The 24,550-nt window shown below is 36.8% G+C and overlaps 1 protein-coding gene across 6 annotated transcripts in view; it reads right to left on the bottom strand.

Moving 5' to 3' along the window:
• LOC23687794 (probable G-protein coupled receptor Mth-like 1) overlaps positions 1-24,550 on the bottom strand; it is a 427,687-nt gene that overhangs the window by 386,381 nt on the left and 16,756 nt on the right. For 4 of the 6 annotated variants that reach the window (XM_011495351.2, XM_021848077.1, XM_021848076.1 and 1 more), the window contains exon 2: positions 3,480-4,971. In XM_011495351.2, the coding sequence (XP_011493653.2) occupies positions 3,480-4,292 (813 nt within the window). In that variant the 5' untranslated portion in view covers positions 4,293-4,971. Of the gene's footprint in view, positions 1-3,479; positions 4,972-12,872; positions 12,955-12,977; positions 13,112-24,550 lie in introns of those variants that run through there. The other 2 variants (XM_021848074.1, XM_021848073.1) reach the window with 2 other exon arrangements.

The raw sequence follows: 24,550 nt of genomic DNA, 5'->3' as shown, positions 1-24,550 counted from the left end.
CTTGAAGAATAATTTAAAAAAAACACGAGTCCAGAAAAATGTATAGATTCCAGAAAACTGGTTATTAGGCCGTCCCTTATTTCTCGAAAATGTGAAAGTTCGTCATTGTAAAGTGCTCGTTTTGGTAAGAAAATAAAACCGGTCAAAATTAGAAGTTCGTACGTGAACGCTATGTGGTCCCCCATCGACCCTAAAGGTATTAGGTGTAGATGACCTCCGTTCGCCAAATCGAGCTCGCTGCTCTAGTGTACGCAACATGTGTACGAAAAGCCTGTAGTAACAAATTGATAATCAGCATACAATTTGAAGTAAAATAATATTTTATACTGTGGATATCTTCATAACACTGCATGCTGACATAAAACTCAGAACTACAAAGAGATCGTTCAAATATTACGTAACGTAACAGGGGGAGCGATAGGGTCTCCCGTAGTGTTACGGTCCATACAAAAAATTCAAAGTTTCCATACAAAAGCTGTTACGTGGGGGAGGAAGGGGGTCTAAAATTGGCAAATTTTGCGTTACGTAATATTTGAATCACCCCAAAGAAAACCAACTTCTATGCTGATTATCAACGCGCGCAGGACAATTTGTTACTGGTAGTTTTTCGTACTCATGCTGCGTGCACTAGAGCAGCGAGTTCGATTTTTCGCGCGGAAACACTTACGCCTAATACTTTCAGGGCCGTTGAGGGATCATTTAGCGTCCACGTACGGACTTCAAATTTTTACCTAATTTTTTCTAATACCAAAACGAGCACTTTACAATGACGAACTTATAACATTTCGCATCTTCGAAAAATAAGGGACGGCCTTCTGGTTAGGATGAACTAACAAATTACAGGAACATGACAGATTCTAAGTAGAAGCTCAAAAGCAGCATTGCAGGGATACTTTTGCGAAGAAGCATTAAATATGTTGAGAAAAGCTACCTTCTGAGGAAAAGCTTCTCTTTCTGAGAAGTCGGCTATTTAAACTATAGAGATCATTCGAAAGGGCCACTACTTTCGTAACCAAATCGGTCACTCAGAAGACACCACCATCATACCTATTGACTACCAACAAGCCTACGATAATCGGAGATCCATGAGTGTGAAGATAACCTATAAATATTCAGTCTAGCATTAGGACTTCAGGAATGAGTTCGTCTTTCAACTAAGAAAACATTTGTTTTCTTAGATGCGACAAATATTATCTGAAAAAATGGTTTGCTTTTCCTTCTTTAGAATCCTACTAGGCTTTCCACTGGAAAATAGAAGGTAGCAAATTAAAGAAGATAGAAGGTATCTCATAGAAAATAGGAAATAAGAAGACATAAGATAGAAATTGGAAGATAGAAGGTAGAAGCAAGAATGTAGAAACTAGAAGCCAAAAGCCAGAAACTGATGACGGGGTTGGTGGTCTGATGGCTACCGCTTCTGCTTCATATGCAGAAGGTCATGGGTTCAATCCCAGGCCCGTCCCTTTCCTCGTACTTTGTAGTTGTATATCTCTCACTTGCTTCTATCTTCCATTCTAAACATATCACACTCAAACTATTCGTTCATAGCAAACGCTAGAACCAGACACGGCCAAGAAACCGTTTCCCTAACGCTTCCTACTTCCACGCGCACGCCTTTCTTACGCCTGATACATAGGCAGTCTGCTAACCACAAAAGCAAACCTCTCTGCCATGCCTTTCCCCCAATCCATACACTCCCGCATGAACTGACGTGGATGCAGTGGAATATACGGTCTACGTGGGAGTCAGTTCAATGCATCATCAATTCCTCCCCCTTCCCCTCATTGGTCTGCATTCTGACGTGGCAGGTGCCATTGTTGCCTAAAAATAGAAGATCACCAGCACTTATACACTGAGGATGCCTGTTAGTCCCAAGCAGTCATTCGGTTGGTTCCTTGTGTAAGTGCAGCTGATCTGGCGATACTGGAGTGCATCCACGGGCGGCCAATCAAGCTCAAGCTCAACTAGAAGCCAAAAGCCAGAAACTATAAGTTAGAAGCCAGAACCTAGAAACTAGAAACTAGAAACCAGAAGCTAGAAGCCAGAAGCCAGAAGATAGAAGCTACAGGGTGTCCGCAAATTATCCGAACAGCAAAATATGCGAAAGATGATCTCGCATTGAAAACAATGAAAAATCAATGTCCATGTACCTTTTATAATACATCTATATGCTAACACAAAATACAACTTTAAATAATTTCGAATTGATTGCTCGTTACTGAGATAGGCAAATTTAAATTTTTCGGAGACGATTTTTCTGAGGGCCGCTAGTCATACTGGAAATGTATTATCCCTAAAATCTAAAAGAGATGAATTCAAATGTCCTATTATTATTTGAAGTAACTTACAGGTTAGTGGCTTCAAGTTAGAATGGAAATAGAAAATTTTACAGTTCAAATCCAGTGAGTTCTACGGACATTTCTCTTCCGTCATAAAGCTCGAAAAAAAGCTCTCTTTAAGACACCTCTACACATTTGGCTTGGTTTTACAAATATTTGAGTTCGGAAATGTGTCAAACTTACTTCTTATGAATGTAATAAGCCAATGGTCGAAACCATGCAAGAATATTTAATTTATTATGCTTGATTGTATAGAGACATGTCTTCAAAGTTTGTACGGATAATTTGCGGACACCCTGTAGAAGCTAGAAGCTAAAAGCTAGAGGCTAGAAGCAAGAAGGTAGAATCTAGAAGCTAGAACCTAGAATTCAAGCTAAAGGCTAGAAGCCAGAAGATAGAAAGCGGAAACTAGGAGCTAAAAGCCAGAGACCAAAAGTTAGAAGCTGGAAGCTAGAAACTAGAAACTAAAAGTCAGAAGTTAAAAGCTAGAAGCAAGTAGCTAGAAGCCAGAAGCCAGAAGACAGAAGACAGAAGCTAGAAGCCTGAAGCTAGAGTCTAGAGGCTAGAAGCTAGAAGCCACAAGCTAGAAGCCAGAAGCCAGAATCCAGAAGATAGAAGCTAGAAGCTAGTAGCCTGAAGTTAGAGGCCGTACATCTGATAGCAGTGTCCCTCTGGTTGCTTGTTTAAAGGAGTTTTTTTTTTGCATACACTGAGCTGTAGCAGTATACGATAAAAAGGCTCTCGTGACATGCTGCAAATCACGATCGTTACGAAGAACGATAATTGAGATTCTCCCAATTTTCTTAGGATTCAATCCCCGTAGAATATAGAAGATAGAAGATAAAAGGTAGAAGATAGAAGATAGAAGATAGAAGATAAAATATAAAAGATATAAAATAGAGGCTAGAAGTTAGGCGATAGAAGATAGACGATATAAAATAGAAGACATACAATAGCAGATAGAAGATAGAAAAAAGATGATAGAAAAAAGACTGACAATTGCCTCTAATTGCTACTAAGATTAACTGAAAATTACCTTGACACCAGACTGCTTTTGACAAATAAAATCAGCACAAACAAAAACGTTGCCAAAATTGAATGACCCAACCACAAAAGAAAACACCACACAAACACACTCACCTGATTCTTGATCGGCACCGAATCCGGCTGCAAATGCTCCGAACAGGAAAACACGTACACCGTCTTCCCGTCCAGCCCCTGCTCCAGACAGTACTCGTGCGAGGCAAAGATCTTGCCCGAATCGATCGTCACCGAGCCGGTGTCCTCCTGCAGATTGTCCGGCTTGAAAATGCCCGCTATCACGTGCTCCTTACAGTCCGGAAACCGGAAACTCAGATCCACATGCGCAGACGAAACGATTTTCGCGCCATAACTCACATGCGATTGGTCCAGCTTGACGCAGGTTTGGTTTGCCTGGTCGTAGGCAAAGTTGGGACCGCAACACCGCCAAACGGAACTGGTTTTCTCCGGTGCTTGAAGCGAATCCATTCCATTGTCTCGAGCACATACAAGGGCCACTTTCTCGTCCACGCAGTATTCCGGTGACGATATGAGCGCATGTTTCTGACTCAGAAACAACGATCCGTTACCCATGAGCAGAATCTGGTCGGTGGAGTACGCAATGACTTTGCAGCCCTCGGGCCTTTTGTTCTCCAGGAATTTCATGTGAACCGGAGCATTACCCACGTCGGTGTAAATTTGCTTCTTCGCCGGGAGAAACACCTTCGGAACCCATTTGTTGAGGCCACCGACTACGCACAGTTGCTGCGAATCGTCGTAATACTCGCCAACCCGACAGCACTTGTTAATGTAGACCGGTTGCCGTTGAGCGGCTTCAGCTGCTGTTGAAAGACACAGAAGTGCCAACGCCAAAACTGGGGCATGCATTTTTGGCGATGCAACGATCGACAAGTGCAATCTTTTCTCTTTCATCTCTCGTTTGTGTGTGCGGTTTTTAGCTTGTGTCTGACTTTCTCGAACTTGACCGCGTTTAACCAGAAGTCAGTCTTTTTCTTCAGCTTCGGCTTCTTTCGCTCACAACTTTTTTTTTTGTCGCCCTTCTCTTCACCACTCACATTAACTACATTTAATTCACTATATACGCACTTTTTTCTTGCTCGTTTTGCTTTTCTTTTCTGCTTGCTTCTCGTTACCGCATGATTTCCACCTGTTTCTTCAGAATTCCCTTCACCATAATGCACTTGTTGATCATTTTCTACTTTCTATTGGCCACGCTTACTGGCTTCGAATAGCTCATTTTTCCCCCGCTTCTTTTCTTTCGCTCTATCGACAAAGCGCACACCTCAAACGGAAACAAGCACTTGCCGCAAATATTTTGCCGGTTTCTTCTTTCTGGGCTCGAAGTCTCGAAGGAGAATCGTGATTCTTAGCGGCGCGACGTCACGTTCCGCCAGGCAGCGGTCGGTCCAGCAGCGATAATTAAACACAATAAATCAGCTGCCCAACCATGTACGGGGCTTCTGGTGGTGCATTCCAGACTACGACGACGACGACGACGACTTTGCAGACAGTCTTCTCCGTTAGATAGACCAAGTATTGCAAGTTTAAATTGTATGGTCAGTCTTGGATTCTCTCGTGCAAAAAAAAAACGCTGTGGAAAGAGAAGAAGAAAAGCTGATTTTAATTATCTATTCAGAAGTGATTCTAAGTTGTGTTAGCACGAGTGCTCTGTCGGGAAGTGTGGTTCAATTAAAGGCGATCTAATCACGGACGCGTCTCGGTAGCTGTTAGCGTTGACATGTCTGGAACATATATAGGAAATTGTTGTACGACCAGCGATGAAATAAACTTATTGCTACGCAAATCAGAGGATTTTATTTTCAACAAAATTGAGACAGGAACATAGTTTAAACTGGAATTTTCTTAAATGTTGAGAGTTACTTAAAAAAACAAGCGTAGGATTCAAAAATACAGTCGAGGCGCGTTATAATGACATTGCAAGGGACCGTCGTAATAGAAAAAAGTCGTTATAGAGAATAGATATAACACTGACATATTTTTCATGGGACCGACAAATGTCGCTATAGAGAGATTTTGTCGTTATAAAAGCTGTCGTTATAACGAGCTTCGACTGTATGCTTTCAATTTCGTAAAAAAGCTATAAACTTCGGAAGATCCTTTCGAAAAAAATAGAAATACTAGAAATTTGCAGGAAACAAAAATAATATAAGAATTTCAAAAGAAGCAGGACATAAGGATCAATATTTGAAAAGGTAGCTGAGGATTTTGTAAATAGAGTAATGATTTCAAGAATATTCAAAAAGCAGAAAATTTTGGAAATAATTCAGAAAATTTTAAATGAATAAAATAATAAAAATTAATAAAAAAAATGAGAGCTATATTCTTTCTTTAGACGATGCCATTAAGTTTTCAATGTGTTCTAAGAGAAATATGAGACATATCACGCTAAGAAATACCTATGATTTATCAAAAAATGGACATTTTAGCAAACTGGCGGTAGCTGCTAAGAGGGGTCCACCAATTTGAGAGAACCGAAAGGACCGCCCTTTAAGTTTTACTATATGCTAGCGATTAGTGACATAAAATTAGAATTCTAACGATGTGTGCCGATGGCGGCTTAGTTTTAGCGAGAATTGGTTCAATTTATTTCAGGAAAATTTGATTTATTTCTTTGATGAGTTTATACTAGATTTTTCCTTAGGTTTCTTCAGAAATATTCCAGAGATTTTTATTGAAATTTCTCCAAGCATGGCTTTAAAGGTTTCTCCAAGATTTATCTCTGAACTTGCTCATGTTTTCTTCCAGAAATTTTCTAGAGATTTTATCATAAATTCCATATCGTTCCAAAATGTTTCCATTTCTTTTTTTTTTTTTGTATTTTTTTCGACAATTATGCAGTTTTATTCATGATTTCTCAAAACAAAACCTTCCATAAAATAAATTGTATCTAAAAAAATTCAGGTACTGCTTAACACGCTTATCTCGAACTTCTTCCAAAAAAGCCTGAGGAGTTGGTGACAAATCACATTCTTGTTCATATTTTTCAGTACATCTATTACTGCACAATTTGCTCTAAGAAATTATCCAAGATTTTTTTCTCAGGATTTTTCGGGGATTTTTATAGTATTTCCACAAACATCCAAGCAAAGAAATTTAAAGGTATCTTCCACTCCATCAAAAATTGCTATCTGAATTCCAAAAATAGCTATCTTAATTCCAACACAAACTCTCTCTGAAGTTGCTCTCGAATTTTACGGGAATTCATTATTTTCTTAGATTTTTCGTTGTATTGTTCCAGGAGTTTGTAAATATTTTTTATGTACTACATATACAAAAATCATGTATGTAAAATCCCAGAGGTCTGACTATAAGTAACGTCTTAAAATATTTCATTGAGAGCTATAACAGCAATTTTAGAATACTATAACAGTATATTTATATGTTAGAGCAGTACATTTACTGCTTAGCGGAACATTCAAGAATATTCTGGAACACTGTTCTTTCCAGTTCATTGAATGTTTTCGAACTCGTTATTTTGTAAAAGCAAAATTTCCCAAATATTCTTCTTGCGGGAATACTTCACAAAGTGCTTCGAATTGAAATCTCGGTCTACTCAGCTCAGCGGGGTTACTTCAAGCTGTTAATCAGCTCATTCCAGTCAAATCTGCGAATTAGTGAGAAAGTTCCAGAAAAATTTCAGAAATAATCTGAAAAAAAAAATCTATCTGGCGGTGAAGAGTCTGATTGGAAATTCATCCGCTTGGTGGCGCTAGTAAAAAACAAATCTTCAATTCTCTCTACCTCAAAAGCCATATCAGCTAGAAGGTTGGTGACTTTGGCAAAGTTATTCGACAGATTGAAAATTGAAAATATATTCAGCAGATTTTGGGCTATCTGGCGGTAAAGAGTCTGAATGACAGTTTATCCGCTAGGTTGCGCTAGTGACAAATTTTCTGCAATTGTCTGTATTTTAACATCCTTATCAACTAAAAGGCCTTATTAATCAATTTCTTCATAATGTGTGCAAAAATTTTTCTCTGAATCCCCCCATGACATTTTCCGGGAATTCATCTCAAGATGTTCCTAGAGTTCCCCCTTAGACAACAATTAGAATTACATCGAAAATGTTTTCGAAGTATGCCAGAAACACTTTTTGGTATTTTCCTACATTTTTTTGTGCTATGAAATAACAACTAGGGTAGAAGCACCGGTTCTGGCCATACGCCAGTTGTAGCCATAGGGGGTTATACACCGTTTTAGACAGCCAATCAGCATGAAACCTTCTGTGTTCTGTAGATCACATTCACATGATAGAGCTACATTCATTTACTCGTCCAAATTGATTCAAAACACAAGAAAAACAATTCATTATCCTTATAATTTTAATTCCCACACATCTAATTTGGCCATGTCACTCCTAATTTGGCCACTCAAATGAGAAACAAATGCGATTGGCCAATTTAGGAACCGAAGTTAAATCTCTGGCCGAAACTGGCTCCGTTGGCCTATATTGACCAACGGGATTTTCAAAGCGAAAAATGGTTTTAGCTCAGTTTTGATATTTTACACACATAATATGGATTGAAAGCTTGCATTTGACATATTTGTAGTATAAATACGGCTTCCCATTTAATTTTTATTGACATTTTCTCTTAGGCTGGCCAAAACCGGTGCTTTTACCCTATTAGGCTCCAAAAATTCTTTCAAATAATTATCCGTGGCTTATTTAAAAAAAAAAAACATTGAAACGTGTTTGGAATTTCTCCAGGGATTCTCGTAAGTCTCGTATAGTATTTGTTATCCTTTTTTTAGGAATATGTTAGCTCATTCTTCCAAGTTGATGTCTTTACTTTTGAATAATATTTGAAGACATTCTGTATAACTCATAGTATTTAAGAAATCTCCGGAAAAATATTTGGAGCAGCCTGAAGGAATCCCAATGAGAGTCGATCAGAGAATTCTTATGAATTCGCTTTAGAAATTGTTATGTAAGTGTCTGAAAGAATCCCTACTTTAGGAAATCAAAAAGACATTCGGAAGGGAATGCTAGTGAAATGCTCCTGGAAGAAACCTTGTGAGAATTTTTAGTAAATCTTTTCAGCAATTTTTGGACATATCATGGTAGAAGTTTTTCAAGGCAATAAGAAGCAAGAAGACGTGTAACTTTTATGCATTTATGTCACGTGGTCCACGTGATTATTGAGCTGAAATCGAATTCAGGTTAACTTCTGCGTCTATGAGTCCTCTCATGGCGTAGGGGTAACTAGAGGTCAGGGAGTCGTACGTTCGATTCGCACTGAGAACACGTGTAACTTTTTCGAAACTTCACATCAATTTGTCCATTTAATCAAATTGCAAAGTATATGTAATGTTTAGCTTTTCGGTAGTTGTTAAACTTTGAATGGTTCGTCACTTTAAGTGTCAACATTATTTTTCTTCTACTCAGAAATATTTCATAAAAACAAAAAATAATAAACTTATAAGCATGTTTATATCTCGCAAATAATTGTTTATCACGGTCTAATCGTTTATCAAAGTGAATCCTGTGACCCAACGATCATCCCCATTAACGAACATCTCTTCCAGTGACTCTTGTGGAGATACAGAGACAAACACGATTTCCAAATAGCAAAGGTTACACACTAATATTCCTTCCCCCAATCTCACCTGACTGCAAGGACGTAGCCAGCGCCGTTGTTGACCCTGTGTAAATAAAGGCACGGAATTATGCACACTGAAGAAGATTAAGGCCAATCCCAGCCGACCTTCGAGTTGATTCTAGCAACCATGGTTAGGTTAAGCTAAATTTTGTGCTCCATAAAAAAAGTTTCATATACATTCATCAGTAATTTAGCTTCTTTTCTACATTGGCTATTCTTTAGAATGATACATACATACTTATTGAAGTTATGGCTACCTACGATCTCATGAGATTTTGTCTTCTCATAATTGTTATTTCAAGTTATGATGCTTCAATGAATAGTTTACGCCTTTTTTATCTGAAATGTTTCATTCTTTTAAACATATGCTGTTCTTTCAGATAACATTGATTACTGTCATTGCTCATACTATAAAATTGAAACTATTTTCTTAATTTTGGCAAAGCTTTATCTAAAATTCTTCTCTTATTTCAAGAACAATTATGAAAGCAGATGTCTACTATCATGTTCACCCATTCGGCCTAATGACCCTTTCGACCTAATGAGCCATCCAGCCTAACGTGTTTCTTCCTAACGTACTTCGACCTAATGACCCAACACCAAATAGACCAAACAAAAGATAGGGTACAATGCAGAATTCAATTGGGGTTTTGTTCCAAAGCAACCAACAACAAATCTTCCTGTAATTTCTGAGAAGAAGTTCACAGTCGGACAGGTAGTACACTATGGATACGCCCAGAAATCGCTCCAAAGATTTCTTCCGTAATTCTACAAAAAGTTTTTCAAGGAAGTCCTCAATCGTTTTCTGCAGTAATTTATTCCTCCAAGATATTCGTTCACATATTTTTCAAGAATTCAACGCAAGATAAGATTGAAGCTGTAATTTTTATAAAGTATCCCCAGATATATTCTTTTAGGAATTTGTTGTTCCACAAACTTCTAAAAAGAAGTAAATTTTTTATGGGATTCTCCGTAAATTTATCCAGTGTGTCTCCCACAAACTTCCTCAGCATTTACTCGAGGATTTCCTTTGAGGTTTCAATCAGAATATTCAACATGAAAAAAGCTATTTTCAGAGATTCTGCAGATATTGCCTAGAGTGTTCTCGCAGAAAATTGTTCGAAATTTTTGCCCAAGGATTTCTATAGGAAATTTTTCTAGTAATTGTCAAGGAAATGTGAAAAAAAAATGTTCCGGCAATTCCTGAAAAAAAAACAGGAATGGAGAGGAGCAGCCATTTTCGATCTAGAACTAAATTTCGAAATTAGCTGGGTCCGTACTCAAATTTGCACTACTTTGTATGAAAATCAGAAAATTGACAAAAATTTCTTGTAGGTCGAAAAATAGTGTTGAAATGTGTACAGCAATAAATTGAAGAAAAAAAAATAGAACACTGCAGAAATCGTTGTAAGGAACACCTGGAGAATCTTCGTGGAAAAACCTCGATAAATTGACATGACATGAGTTTAAAAAACGGTGGAATTTTTTTACATGATATTACGAACCAGTTTCTGGAGAGTTTTTGAAGGTATTCTGTAGAAATACTTCGAAGAATCATAATTAGACTGCTGGAAGATATCCTGTACGAAAAACTTAAGGTGTTTTTTTTTAACAATTTAATTGTTTTAAAAAAATCTTTAAAACAATTGTATGGAACTTTTGATGGAAGTGTTTCTGATATATTTCTGTAAATATCCAAAGAAATCACTAGAACTCTTTTTTGTGGAATCTGTAAAGAAATCTTCGTAATATCTGTGGGATACGAATCTCTGAAATCTCTAGGATTTACAACGGGATTCTTTGCAATGGTTATTTTACGAACGGAAATTCTTACAGGAATTCAATCTTCAATACTCGATTACATGAATTTCTTTGTTGATTTCTGCTAGATCTCACGCAGATACTCTACTCATAATTTGGATAACACTGCGGAACACGTTTTTGTCTCCAGCATCAAAATACCTCTATTTATTTAATCAAGGGTTGCTGAATCCATTGCCGTTTACAGAAATATCATAGCACGTCTAGTTTTTGAGATATTGGTTGTTGAAAATGCGAAAATTGACTATTTCAGCCAACTTGCATGCAAGTTTTCCAGCTTGTTAGGCAATTTATTTACTTAATTTGCCTCAGAATTCAAACTTTATGTGTAAAACAATACTTATCATCAAAGTTTGTAATACTTTTGACCCGGAAAATTTATTTTTTGATGGTTTAGAAAAGTATTGTATTTTGCTATGCAAGAGAAACGAAGAATTTAGTATATTGAAAAAAATCGGTTTAATCTAAATTTAATCGTGCATTTTCAATCAAAATACATCTAAAATGAAAGTTTAAGTCTTCTTTTGCATGCTAGATGGATAAGATGACAAAAAAGTTTGATAAAATATTCTTTAAATTTTAGGTAAACATCGATGAAATCGATGTTTTATACAACTTTGGCGACCTGTAGCTAAAAATTGTGACGTGCTGGGAAATTTATGAGAACGGCATCAGATTCAGCAACCCCAAATCTACTAAAGACACATAATTTGATCCTTGAGACACGCAAAAATGTCATTTTTGTTGCGCTGTGTAATAGAAGAAACTTCAGTGTTCTTTTCTGTTACTCTTTTTTTCAGAAATTAAAAAAAAAAAAACATTTATTTAATGTTATCAGCAGGATTTAAACATTTTATTTCTTTTTCTTAATTCTTACTCTTTGTTGATTCAAAATCAAAATATAATTCCAATTTGTTTAGTTCAAACTTAACGGGTCTTCATTAGGAAACCGCAATAATATTTAGTTGCTAACAAATTTTTGGGTGGATAACAATTTTTTTGTTGGATCCAACAAAATGCCAAAACATCGGCAAGATAAAAATAAATGAAAAAAAGCTGTAATCCCGATCAGTAGAACGGTTGAAACTAGTTTCTCGCTGTAATAAACAGTAAAACAGGTTAGTTTGAAGTAAAACTCATTGGCGTTTACAATTTATTTATCGACAGGGAAAATCGTAAAAATAAGAAGTGGGGTCTCCCTCTAATTGGGTTTTTGACGGGTGTTGAGATTATTTCTTTTTCAAACCTGACTCCAAAACCATATTTGGCATTATCTTTAAGCTCCGGAAGTATTAACATTGAGGGCCTGCAAATTAGATTGAAAAGTTCATCCATGTTCATTGAGACAACCTAAATTCAATCCTCGCACCCACGGTTTACAATATTTTTAAGGTTATATATTCCGTAAGCTGACAGCTACTTGAGGACGTCATTCCGATCCACCTCGAAAAAATTTGTTGGAAAACTAATCTAGTGATCCAGATAGTATATGTTACGATAGGAATTACGTGACATGTTTACAATAAAAATTGATTTTTACACAAGTAAAGAGACTGCCTTGTTTTGTGTCTGCCGTGCCTCGCACCATGGCCTCCTGTGAGATTTGTAAACAAACTGTGCACGATAAACCAAAAGCACTCAAATTGTTGATAAAAAATTGAGCTGTCATTATGTTATCCGTCTCTCAGAGAGTTAATGATTTTTTTTTATTTTCATTGAATTCTCGCGATTTAAAATGCAAACAAAAATACTCAGAAAACTTTATGGTACCATGTGGAAAAAATAAATCAAAAACCCGATTGGCATGATGTTTTTTAGCAATTATAATCAGGTGACCTGAGTTTTAACTAGAAACAGTTTTTCGCTCTCAAGCTTTATCCCGGTCGAATGAGTATTATGTTATAATTCAAATTACTACTGTTCACCACATTTCGATATCCATTTTCCTTTGCAGGCCTTTTTTATTGGATAAACACTTGTAGTTTTGATGTTGTTCAATCCACATTCACTTTTAGGTCACTATTTTGATAATTTTGACCACTAAACTCACATTGTTTACTGTTGTTCCGTTACCATCCCTGTTCTTCATTCAAACCTGGGAACTTGATCGCAGAAATATATTCCACACTAAAATTACAAATTTCTTTTATTTTACCGGTCTTTAATCCTAAACGAGCAAAGCGTCAACGAACAACAACATCGTAAGGAACGAATTCGAAGCGTCCAACCTGAACGCGTAGTATGTTAACCGATCGACTAGTGAGGTGGGACAGAACCGTCCGGTGCACCGATAAATGCATTTTATAAGCCCGAAACAACAAGTTGCACACTGCACTGCACTAACGGTATGCATGAGCATTTGGCCCGAAATTTCGTTCAGCTGCAATCAGAGTATATCCCGATAGAGGGAAACTTCCTGGTCTGGTGCCTTCTCAGCTCAGGAGGTGGTCATGCGCAGGTCCATGTTTTGTTTGCCGAAACATTTGAACACGAACCATGGCTGATGATGTTCGGATGATGAATAAACTACTACTCTTCATCAAAGGCGCTTCTGGCGTAGAACAAACACAGACGACAACGGCGGTGCGTAGCACCAAGAACGGAGCCCTTGAGATAGATTTCGGCCAAGTAGAGAGAAGGTGTTGTTTGTTCTTGGTTAGTGATGGAAAGGATTGTGACGGGATATGGACGGTATGATGATAGCTGATGAAGTTAAAGTGTCTTTTGGTTTCTGGTGTTACGTTCCAACTGGGACAGAGCCTGCTTCTCAGCTTAGTGTTCTTATGTGCACTTTCGCAGTTATTATCTGAGAGCATTCTTTGATAATTGAGAGTCGGCCGGTGTGATTCGTCCCCAAGACCCTCAGTTTGGTCTTGCTGAATAGCTATGCGTTTACCGCAACGGCTTTCTGGACCCCTATAATGTCCTCGATATTTTAATAGATTTGTTCCGACCTCAACTGTAAGGCCGTCTTCAGGTCATGTACTAGACTAAACTTCTCTCAATGCTGATCCAGCGATCGCATTGATCAAGTTTTTCAACAAAACTGCCTCCAAACAAAGCTTAATCACATTGCGTGCTTCAACTGAACTTCTTCAATCGAATTCCCAGTATCGATCGTAAGCACGCTAGACGTTTATTGATCTTATTGCTCACAGACGGATTCCGTTTCACTGACCCCTGCCTCCACCTTTCCTTACCCGATTCATAAATCAGCAACTGCTGAGTGTCCAAACAAATTTCATCAACTCTCGCCGTATCCGGTTGCGTTGTAGGGCATACAGCTCGCCACCATGAACCAGTCAGAGCGTACTAGCTTGTTTGTATTATGGTGGAACCCCCCAAACAAAAAAGTCTTTCATATCTTCCTTACTATTTTCATGATGGAAATGAAGCCCTGTCAAATGTTCAGCTATTTTGTTATAGATTCAAAGGTGGCCCAAAAGCGTTAGGAGCAGGGGTCGAATTGTGAGAAAATTAAGAGCGTCTCTTACTTATCGCTCTCGGTAACAATCATGAGCCGCAACACATCATGATCGTCTGATGATCATCGCTCTTTTTTTGGCTGCTGCTATTTATCAAGCTTGTTACAACTTGCAAAGCATTGCCGATTATGGACCGATACCGATTCGATGTTTTTCTTCGCTTGCTTTGATCTAGCTTCGAAATAAATTGAGAGCGAATTCTGCAACGCCTGGTTAGAATTTTTTAATGAAAATGATAGATTATAGTAGAGATACAGAAGTTCAAATTTTCAAACATTTTTGTAATTTGAACCACCCTAGTGCGTATGTGATCGCTCGTATAGACTAAAACACTCGCGTGTAACAACGGTGCTTGCTTACAAACACGCGCCACTTGGTGGCGGTGATTAATCGCGATCGATTACCTTCCACCTACCACCCATTATGCCACGACGATCGCGCTTGGATCAGTTTCGAGTGGGGCTTAAGCACACAAAAAGGTTATTGTCACTGCCTTTCGATTCGATGGCATATGTGTCTGACCAAACAGTCCCCGAACAAGCTGCTGAACTAGTGTCATATGTTAGCATTTGTAACACACAGTCCGTGTGCTAGTTGGCGAACGATCGCTCCATTTCTTCTTTCTTCGTTAGCTCGAGCACATAATTCAATTAATTAGTCACACAACGACGCCCGAACTCGGGAAGATCTTCTTCTTCTTAGCAAAGCATGTTCTACCTTCGAATGGCGGGTGATCTTCAGACTTGGCAAAAGGCCGTTTGTGGCGGTATCTTACGCATTTGAAATATGCTTTTGATGGTTTAAATTGACGGACTGAAAATAAACATGTGTTTCTATCAACGCGTACAGCTGACCGATACCAACGACGACTCTATGGTAGGCTTGGTTCCATGGGCGTAGCCAGAGAGGGCATATGGGAAGGGGCGTTGTTTCCCCTGACCGATGGAAAAATGTCGCTACGAATTCAATATTGTGTTTCAATTCTTGAAGATTGTCTCCAGCACTTATCCACAGGCATTGCAGAATTGTTCTCAATTGATTTCGAAGCACGATCGAAGCAAACAAAGAAAACATCGCATCTGTACAATGTTTCGCAAGTTATAACAACATTGATAAACAGCAGCAACAAACGAGAGCCCTAAAAAGATAACGATGATAAAACCTATTTCTCTAACTCATTTACCATTGAGATTAGGTGTTACATTACTGGCATGATAAACAATCCCCTATCATCTGATAGTAATATTTATCCTCAGGTTTGGAGCTTGTTTAGTTGGGTGCATGCACTGTTATCCCACCAATATAATCAGAGCTGTAACAGTAGACCATAAACAGACTCTCATGGTGTGTTGCGGTTCATGATTGTCACAGAGAGCGATAAGTGAGAGATACACTCAAATTTCTCAGAATTCAACCCCTGATAATGCGTCATGATAAAATTATTGGAGAATTTATGCAGTTCACTAAACAAATGAAAACTAAAAAAACTATAGTTTTGGTATTTCCAGAACCCCTTCCCTTCATGATCTTCTGTTCATCCCAACTAACAATTTTAGTTGTACGAATTACTTCCAGGGTGCTATAAATAGACGCCCATAAAACCACTGTCAAGGTACCTTTGCCTTCATCGCAAAACCTCTTGTAGAATAGAACGTGACTAGTTGGCCCACTCTGAAAGAGGCTATGAAGTGCATATTTATGTCACACAAATAAAGCAAAATAGCATTAATGGTAGCTGTTTTGAGGCCGCCTGTTCTAGATAAATGTCGTTTCACCTTGAAAATGATTTTATCATTACGTCGATCTTGCCGGATTTATTCCAATGTAAACAAAACAAAATAAGATTGAAAACACGTCTATGATAATTTATTTTTTTTATTTGAAGTGATTGATTTGGATATAGTGCTCAGATCTCTAGTGCCCAGTGAGATTTACTAATGTAAATTTACTAATATGAAATGTGACGAGAAATAACCAAGTTTGCCTGTGCCCCCTCTGAAAGTGGCCTACTTCTACTTATTTAGCATTTGCTAAAATAAACCGCCAGGTGAAGAATACAACATTTCTTGGTTTGATTGGGCAGTAATAGTGCTTCAAATTATATTCAGTCAGTTTAGTTCAGTCAGTTTAATTATCATAATATGATTTTAAAAAAGTGAAATTGTGGCAACCGGGGGAAATTATTATGGCGGGACCATTATTTATAGATTCATCAACAAATGCTGTTTTGTCATTATAAATACACAAATAAGGGCACACTGTTATGATTCGGCATTTGTGGATCTAAAATTGCCTTAATAAATGCTGATCGAAGATGACTCAGCTTTTTTCACATTTTATGGCAACTAAGCAGCATTCAATAAAGTTTGACAGTTTGAGGGTGCTGTTTTGAAGAAAATACGCAAAAACAATGAAAAACGGACAATAGTTTGGCGTTTTCAATTAAAAATAGGTTTTTTGATTGATAACGCAATGTCAATGATGGTGTGGTGGGTTATAAATTCGCAATGCTTATGGTATTATCGCATATCAAGAGCCCAAATACTGATTTAAGAGGTATAATAAGGTAAGTTATCCAGATTCAAGTGCAAGATAATCAGTTTAAAAGCAGCTTTTATAACAACAACGTGTATAGTGATGCAAATTTTGAAATGATTGCTCCCCTATGCTTAAACGACTTCTATTATGGTAAATAGCTGAGAGAGAGACTCGCGAAGAGGAAAAATATCAACGTCATATGCAGCCCAGATTCCCCTCTCACGAAACGTCAAATGCAGCCCACCGTTTTTATGGCTGAAAAAGTGAAAAGTATTGTGTTCAAAGTAAACTGTTATTAAAAATCTCAGTCGGCGGAGCAGTTTTTTCCAAAGTTGCTGATAAATCTAAGCAGAAGATTAATTATTTCTAATGTCTGCTACGTTTTCTGGCATGGAATTTCACTCAAACGGCTATTTATGATTCGCTGTGATGCAAACTCAATCAGTTTTTGCTGAGAGGTTCATGTGAGGATTTGAACAGCATGCGCATAATTGGTATAAACACAATGTGGAATAAGAAAAAAACTCAGCAATCACAGAAAAAGAAGACCGTCTTCGCGAGTCTCGTCTCAGGTAAATAGTATCCTCCCAAAGTTTGAAATGATTCGGAAGAAATTTGACTGTACACACGCCGTTCGAAGTTTATATGGAGATTACTATGGAAAACGCCAACCCTTTGTGTTCAGCCCTCTACCTCTTCGTCATAATATTTTATGGAAAATTGAACCAACACTAATGTGAAATGCTTTCAGCTACAACTTTGCCGAAGACCACATTTTGATTGGAGGTCAGGATAAATTGCTATTTATAATCATAAACTGGGTTTGCATTTTGCATGCTTAACCAACTGCTCGACAGGCAACAGTGGTGCTTCTGGCGGGAAGCATACATCAAAGTAATCCAGGCTACTATGTTCTACTGCAAAACAGCAGTGTTGCTCTGAAAGTAATTGAATGATCATCTCAGCATGATTTAGACTTAGACTTTGATTTGCGTGTGCACAATCAATTTTCTTCCAAAATCACTTCACATTTTGGGAGAATGATTTTCATCATAATTGACACCGTTTAATCATAGGGGAGCAAACATTTCAAAATTTGCATCAGTCTACTGTATTGTATCAATCTTTTATCATAGCCGTGGCAAATAAGTGTCATTCAGCCACTACAAGCTGTTTAAATGAGGTATTATATGCTACAATAAAGCTGGTTTTGTAGCCACAACATTTTGTTGTTATATTTGGTCTCTAAAAGGTTTTAAAAACAACTAAGAGCTGACTTACAAAATATTACCTTCTAGCAACGTTAAATGTCGCCTCAAGCTAATATAGCATTCACGTAACTATCATAAAACATTGATAAATCCACACGAAGGCCAAATTGCTGTAGAATTGTTACATGGGATATAACATATTCAATATTTGTACTGACCGTGGTTTTAGGCATGACATCCTTCCCCTGCTTCCGAATGACCACACTCTTAGAAATATTGAGATTTACGGGAGACGTAAACCTCATTAGACTTAATTTATTTACAACTGAAACAATAACATGACATTATTTAACATCTCTCTTGATGTATCGTAAAACTTCAATGGTCAATTACCTAATTTTACATTAAATTGAAAAATAAGTCCTGCGACATTGATTCACTACATCTAAAGCTAAGAAGGATTACTGTAAGACGCAATTGGAAATCATCGAGGACGTAAATGTATATGTTTATTGACTTTGTTGGCATCCTGAAGCAAAAATAATAATAGTTTGTTTCCAAAAGAAGTCGTTGAAGGACATGGCGAGTGCAGTGAAAAACAAAAAGATCCCAATAGATTGCCAATCGTAAATTTATGAGTGAAACAACATTTTAAGTTCTTAGTGATGTAGGTGATAAAATATAGGCGAACCAGTGTGTTTGTGTGGAAGTGTTCGATGATGTAATGGAGTGAATCTTGCTACTGGATGAAACATTCACAGCAAAAAATAATTTGTAATATCACTCGCGTCGTGAATATTTGGTAAAATTGCATTCAAGTTGTTGTAATAACATGTATAGACTGATGTAATTGGTCGAGCTACGTCATTTCATCTATTTCATTACACTGATTCGAGTGTAATTTTACGTAATTTACTAATCAGGTGGTAAGTGTTCCTTCTCATCGAAAACACTAAGACGCTTTGTTCTGTATCGCGAAGAGCATCGCCATGGGTATCGTATTCATTTTTTATTGCATCTGTTATTAGAATGAAGTCACAATTACTGATACACGATACATGATGGCGTAAAAATATATTATCATCGAATCTAGTACACGGCACTAAAGACGGCCTTACAGTTAAGGTCGAAATACGCGTATCTGTCAAAGAATACAAGTTCTAGAGGAATTAAATGGTGTAGTACTAAATTCGGTTTGTCATTTACTTATCATTATTTTACTTTTACGTCACTTCGTAATTTATTTTTTATTTTTGGTGTGGTCACCATGGATGTAAATTCACGTCAAAAGATTCGCTTCTTTTATAAAAAAATAAAAGATTAAAATTAACACGAAATTTTAGAAAAGTGAACGTAGTTTGCGAACAACCCCTAAAAAAATTATACTGCACTGTTAAAAATAATGATGATTTCACGTCATATTCAAATATGCGATGTACGCACGAAGACATGTAAAATTGTGTTACATATCACGTAATTTCACAGGACCCTGCTGGAATAAATGACATATAATTGAAGTTTACATGATATTTCATGTAAATATCGACAAGCCACGCTCCAATTATGTGCCTTATATATCGCAGAGGTTTAAACGTTTCGTTCGCACAGTGTAGCAATGTTTTATCAACAGTACGCAATAATTTCAATTGTTGCCTTGCAAGGAATCCTCCATATATCTTTTATGCAATTCAAAAGGTTTCTGCTAAGCATATCATGAGCAGATATACTAGTTACACACTTAGAAAGAATAGTTGAAATTTACTTTATATATGCCCGACATATTGACAAATGACGTAAAATTAAGTTACAAATGACGTAGGTTTCCGTCACATTGAACTGAATACACTGCGGAACACGATTTTGTCTCAAGCACCAAAATACCTCTATTAACTTGATTAAGGGTTGCTGAATTCATTTCCGTTTTCAGAAATATCATAGCACGTCTAGCTTTGGAGATATTTGCTGATGAATATGCAAAATTTGACTATTTCAGCCAACTTGCATGCAACTTTGCCATCTTGTATGGCAATTTATTTGCTTAATTTGGCACATAATTCAAACTTCAGGTGTGTAACAATACGTATCAATAGCTCAATAGCTATTTTTGATGGTTCAGAAAAATATAGTATTTTTCCATATACGAACAACGCAGAATTTTGTATGGAAACTGGAAGCATGTTGAAAAAATCGATTTCATCCAAATTCAATCCATATATTATATTATATTTGACATGAAAGTTAAATCATACTTGAAATTCCATGTAAACATCAATGAAATCAGTGTTTTATAAAACTTAGGCGACATGTAGCTAAAATTTGTGACGTGCTGGAACATTTCTGAGAACGGCATCAGATTCAGCAACTCCAAATCTACACATAATTTGATCCTTGAGACACGCAAAAATGTCATTTTTGTTACGTTGTGATATTGTTCACAAAAATTGTCGGTCACATTGGACGTAATTTTACAAAAAAATACGTATTTTCAAGTTCAAACACCATTTTTTTTTGTCGGTAGCGATAGGGGTAGTACTGGCACTCTTAATCTGCCCTAAGCTCCTTCCCAACATTTGCTTTTATAAGCCTCTATTGCGTTCATCACACAGACGTTCCTAAGCAATGTTGCTCAAATGGTCACTGTGTACGCTAGCAGCAATCAGCCCTTGCCGTAGTTTTGCAGTCTAGTAGTTCAGACTACTATCAAACTATGATAAGGCCTGAAATGCTACTAGAGTGGTTAAAGTGAAGAACGAAATAGTTACCGATTATCACTCATCAACTTTCGTAATACACTTCAGATATACTTTCTATTATATCACTTTTCACATCACACCATTTTCATATAAATCTGTCAGCATTCCCATCTGTGAGCATTACTAAGTAATTAAAAGATATTCAATTTAAATGTATCATTTTTTTGTTGCTGTAGAGTCATTACTATTCAAACTACGATTTAGCACTATGATCAAGAAAGTTACATTGAAAAAAAATCACTTCGATCCATTCTTCTACACTCGCTGTCATTACATATTAACACTTTTATCATGCACGTTTGAAGAACTAGGCAATTAAGTTTATATTCAGAAAAATGATTGCACAATGTATTATGGCCATTGTTAAATTAGTAGAGTTCACATAATTATTATTATATTTTTAACAAAACTATCAGAATCACTTCCACCTTAATTTTTAAATTTTCATCACTATAGATTTAATTATAAAATCACTATTAGCACCTTCACAATCACTAAATTTAATAACGACGAGTGTAACGCACAGTTCCACCAAACACCCATTCTTATGTTGCATTATAAAACGATTGATCACACGTTGGCTTCGAAACTTAACCACCATTGCTGATTAGTACAAAGGATGCTACAGCTCGTGTAAACGAACTGAAACATCAACAACCAGCACTGGTTTATAAGTAACTAATGAGCCCTGGCGGTCCCTCGGTTCGAAGAGGACCTGATAATATGCCGAAACATATTAACAGATCCTCTGCCTGAATGCAGCCGTTTCATGATAAATCATGAACCGTTGGAGGTGTGCCAAAGTATTGGGAAGGTGATATGTTTCACAGACGGGTATTATTATGGTGCACCTTCTACTTTGGCACCGTCAAACCCTGTGATCGTGGCCAGGGATATTTTCAAGTTCAAACACCATTAAATTTAAATCATTTCAATTTTATGTCGTTACCATGAATTTTATATCATACTAGTGGTCCCGGCAAACTTCGTTTTGCCATCAAGTAGGCTGTTGGAAAACGTCAAGAAATTCCCCATACAAATTACACCTTAGTCTTCTCCCGTTTTCCCGATAAACCCGGCGACTTTCCCAAATTTTTTCTTCGCACGAACACGTCGCATCCCTTGAGGAGTGCAACAGTGAAAATCTTGCGGTAATCTGTTGGACCGTTCTCAAGCCATTTCGTGACATACAAACACCACTCCATTTTTATTTATATAGAAGATGTAACATTAGTTTTTCTTACTGTATATAAAAAAAAAACTATACAAAAATTCATCGAAAAATTCATCAAGGAAGCTCTTTTTTCAACAATACATTAAGATGTTTTCGGAAATGTGTTTCAAATTTCTAATCTTCCATGAATCCCACCGAAAATAAATTTCTTTAAAGACTACTCCAAAAAACATTCTGTGGGATTCTGATGATACTTGTGATGGTAGTGACTTCAAACATTAGGAGCTTTAGAGACCTAATGCCTGAAATGAGATACCAGAAAGTGACTGGACGAGAATAAAAAGAGATTTAACGGAAACCAGACCGAACTCCTACATTTGAGTGACGATTCTTCAAGGAATCCGATCATACATATTTTAGATATTACTTGTAAGAATTTACTTAGGTATTCCTCGTGACATTTCGGCAAGCATTAAACTAAATCAGGTATTAACAGCTTACATATTCGGTCAGGTATTGCCACGAAGAGTATTTTAGGAATCAATCCAGCTATTCCTTCAGGGGTTCCCAAAAAACTTGTTCAGAAAACCAATAAGGATTCAACCAGTAGTTATATCAAGAGTACATTCAGAAATTGATCAATTCCTTTGAAAATTCATCCAGAAATTTCTCAACGAAGACCTCAACGATTCCGAAATTCATCCTGTTTGAATTTGTTGAGAAACTCATGGAAAAGTTCCTAATAGATTTCAGGATGGTAATGGTTAGAATAATTACTGAAAACAATTACCGTAGGGACCCCACGAGGAATTTACAGGAAATCCGGTAACGTTTCTTGTATTGTTATTCCATTTTGTTAATCCTAGAAGTAACAACGACCGATATGGAAGATTTTCATGGAGAATTTTTCGAGTAATCCTCGTGAAAATTGCTTGAGGTATCAGCGTTGCCGGAGGTTTTCCTAAAGCAAATTTAAGAAGAATTTATTTAAGAATTGGAAGCTCTTTGAATGTGAGCTGATTTTTGTAGAAGAAGATGTTATTTGTAAAATTAATCCTAAAGAACCGATAACTCTGAGACTCATCCGTAACATTTTTACAGATTCTTTCAGAAATTTCTCATGTTTACCTTCTGGAATTCCCAGAAAATTGCTAAGATTATCAAAGAATCCACACAGAATCATCCCATTTTTTTTCCGAATTAGACCTAGAATTTCACACCATCTTCAAGCATTCCCCTTGGTAGGGAATTTGCCTCAAGCAGTTTTTTATGCAATTCTACGAATTTCTCCCGGAATGCTTTCTGGGCTGGCAAGTTTTCAAGCTTTCACCTAGCAAGTTTACAAAATATCCCAGAAATAATTAGAAATTTCCCTTGAATATTTTTCTTAGCTTTACTTCTCGGATCATACTAGAAATTTATCGAGCCATTACATGAAAAATCCTACAGCAATTACTACAACACCTTCTATTTTAATTTTCTTGATACTCACTTCAGATTTCAGCAAAACTTTAATCTTGTAATTCTCCATTGAGGACAACAATTTTTCAAAGCTTCCTTTGAAAAATAAACAATGTTTTTAACCAGCGTTCATTCAAATGCAACATTTTGATTTCCGCCAGGAAAACAAATATGTCACACGTTGACTAGAAAAATCTTTGAATTATGGAATTTGAAGAAGAGCTTCTGAGTAAGATATTGGGTGGTATCAATGAAAAAAGATATTTAATATAATCTTTTAAATTATATTAAAGTTTTGCTTTGAAATCTCAACGGAATTGAATCTCAAAGGTTTTTACAAGAATTTCGAAGATTTACATCAGAATTCCAAAGATTCACTCCATAATTGGCAGGAATACCACCTAAATCTCATGCATTCTTACAGAAATACCGTTTCAAAGATAGTCACAGAATTCCAAGAGATCGATAACCGAAATCCCATTCCCACCCGAATTCTAGAGTTTTTACCAGATTTCTAATATTTCCACAATATTCCTAAATTGGTTTCAAAAAATTCCTGAATTATCATAACAAATCCAGAATTCCTATCGGAATCCCAAAACTCTTACAGAGTTCCCGGAATTTCAAAGGAAATCTGAGAATCGGGGATTAAAATTCAGAATTACTTTATGCATCCCAGAAATGTTAGGAAGTAACATAATTATCGTAATGCCGGGGGAAATTGTAATTTCCTACGGTCGGTGATCTTACCGAAATCTCATATCTCTTTCCAAACCTCGAAAATCCTATGGAAATCTCAAAATACCTCTCAAAATATCGCAACGCACATCGTTTTTTTACGATTTTTACTCAAAAGTAAATAATTTCATTCAATTCTGCAATCTCAAAGCATGTGTAGCAACCTCTGTAGCCAACTACCAGTAGCTTTGTAGTAAATGCTACCTTTATTCATACCAACGCGTTGTTTGTAGCATGTTCGAAAGGTGTAGAAAAGTAAAATTACACAAACATGTTCCAGAGAATATAGGATTTTTTAATGAACTAAGATAAATTAAAGATTTATGGAGTTGGTTTTTACTGTTGATTCTGAAAGAATTTCAAAAAGT

This window comes from Aedes aegypti, chromosome 2 (assembly GCF_002204515.2).
Source record: "Aedes aegypti strain LVP_AGWG chromosome 2, AaegL5.0 Primary Assembly, whole genome shotgun sequence".
Classification (NCBI taxonomy): domain Eukaryota; kingdom Metazoa; phylum Arthropoda; class Insecta; order Diptera; family Culicidae; genus Aedes; species Aedes aegypti.
The sequence above is the reverse complement of the archived record's forward strand: the minus strand, read 5'-3'. Positions and strand labels throughout refer to the sequence as shown.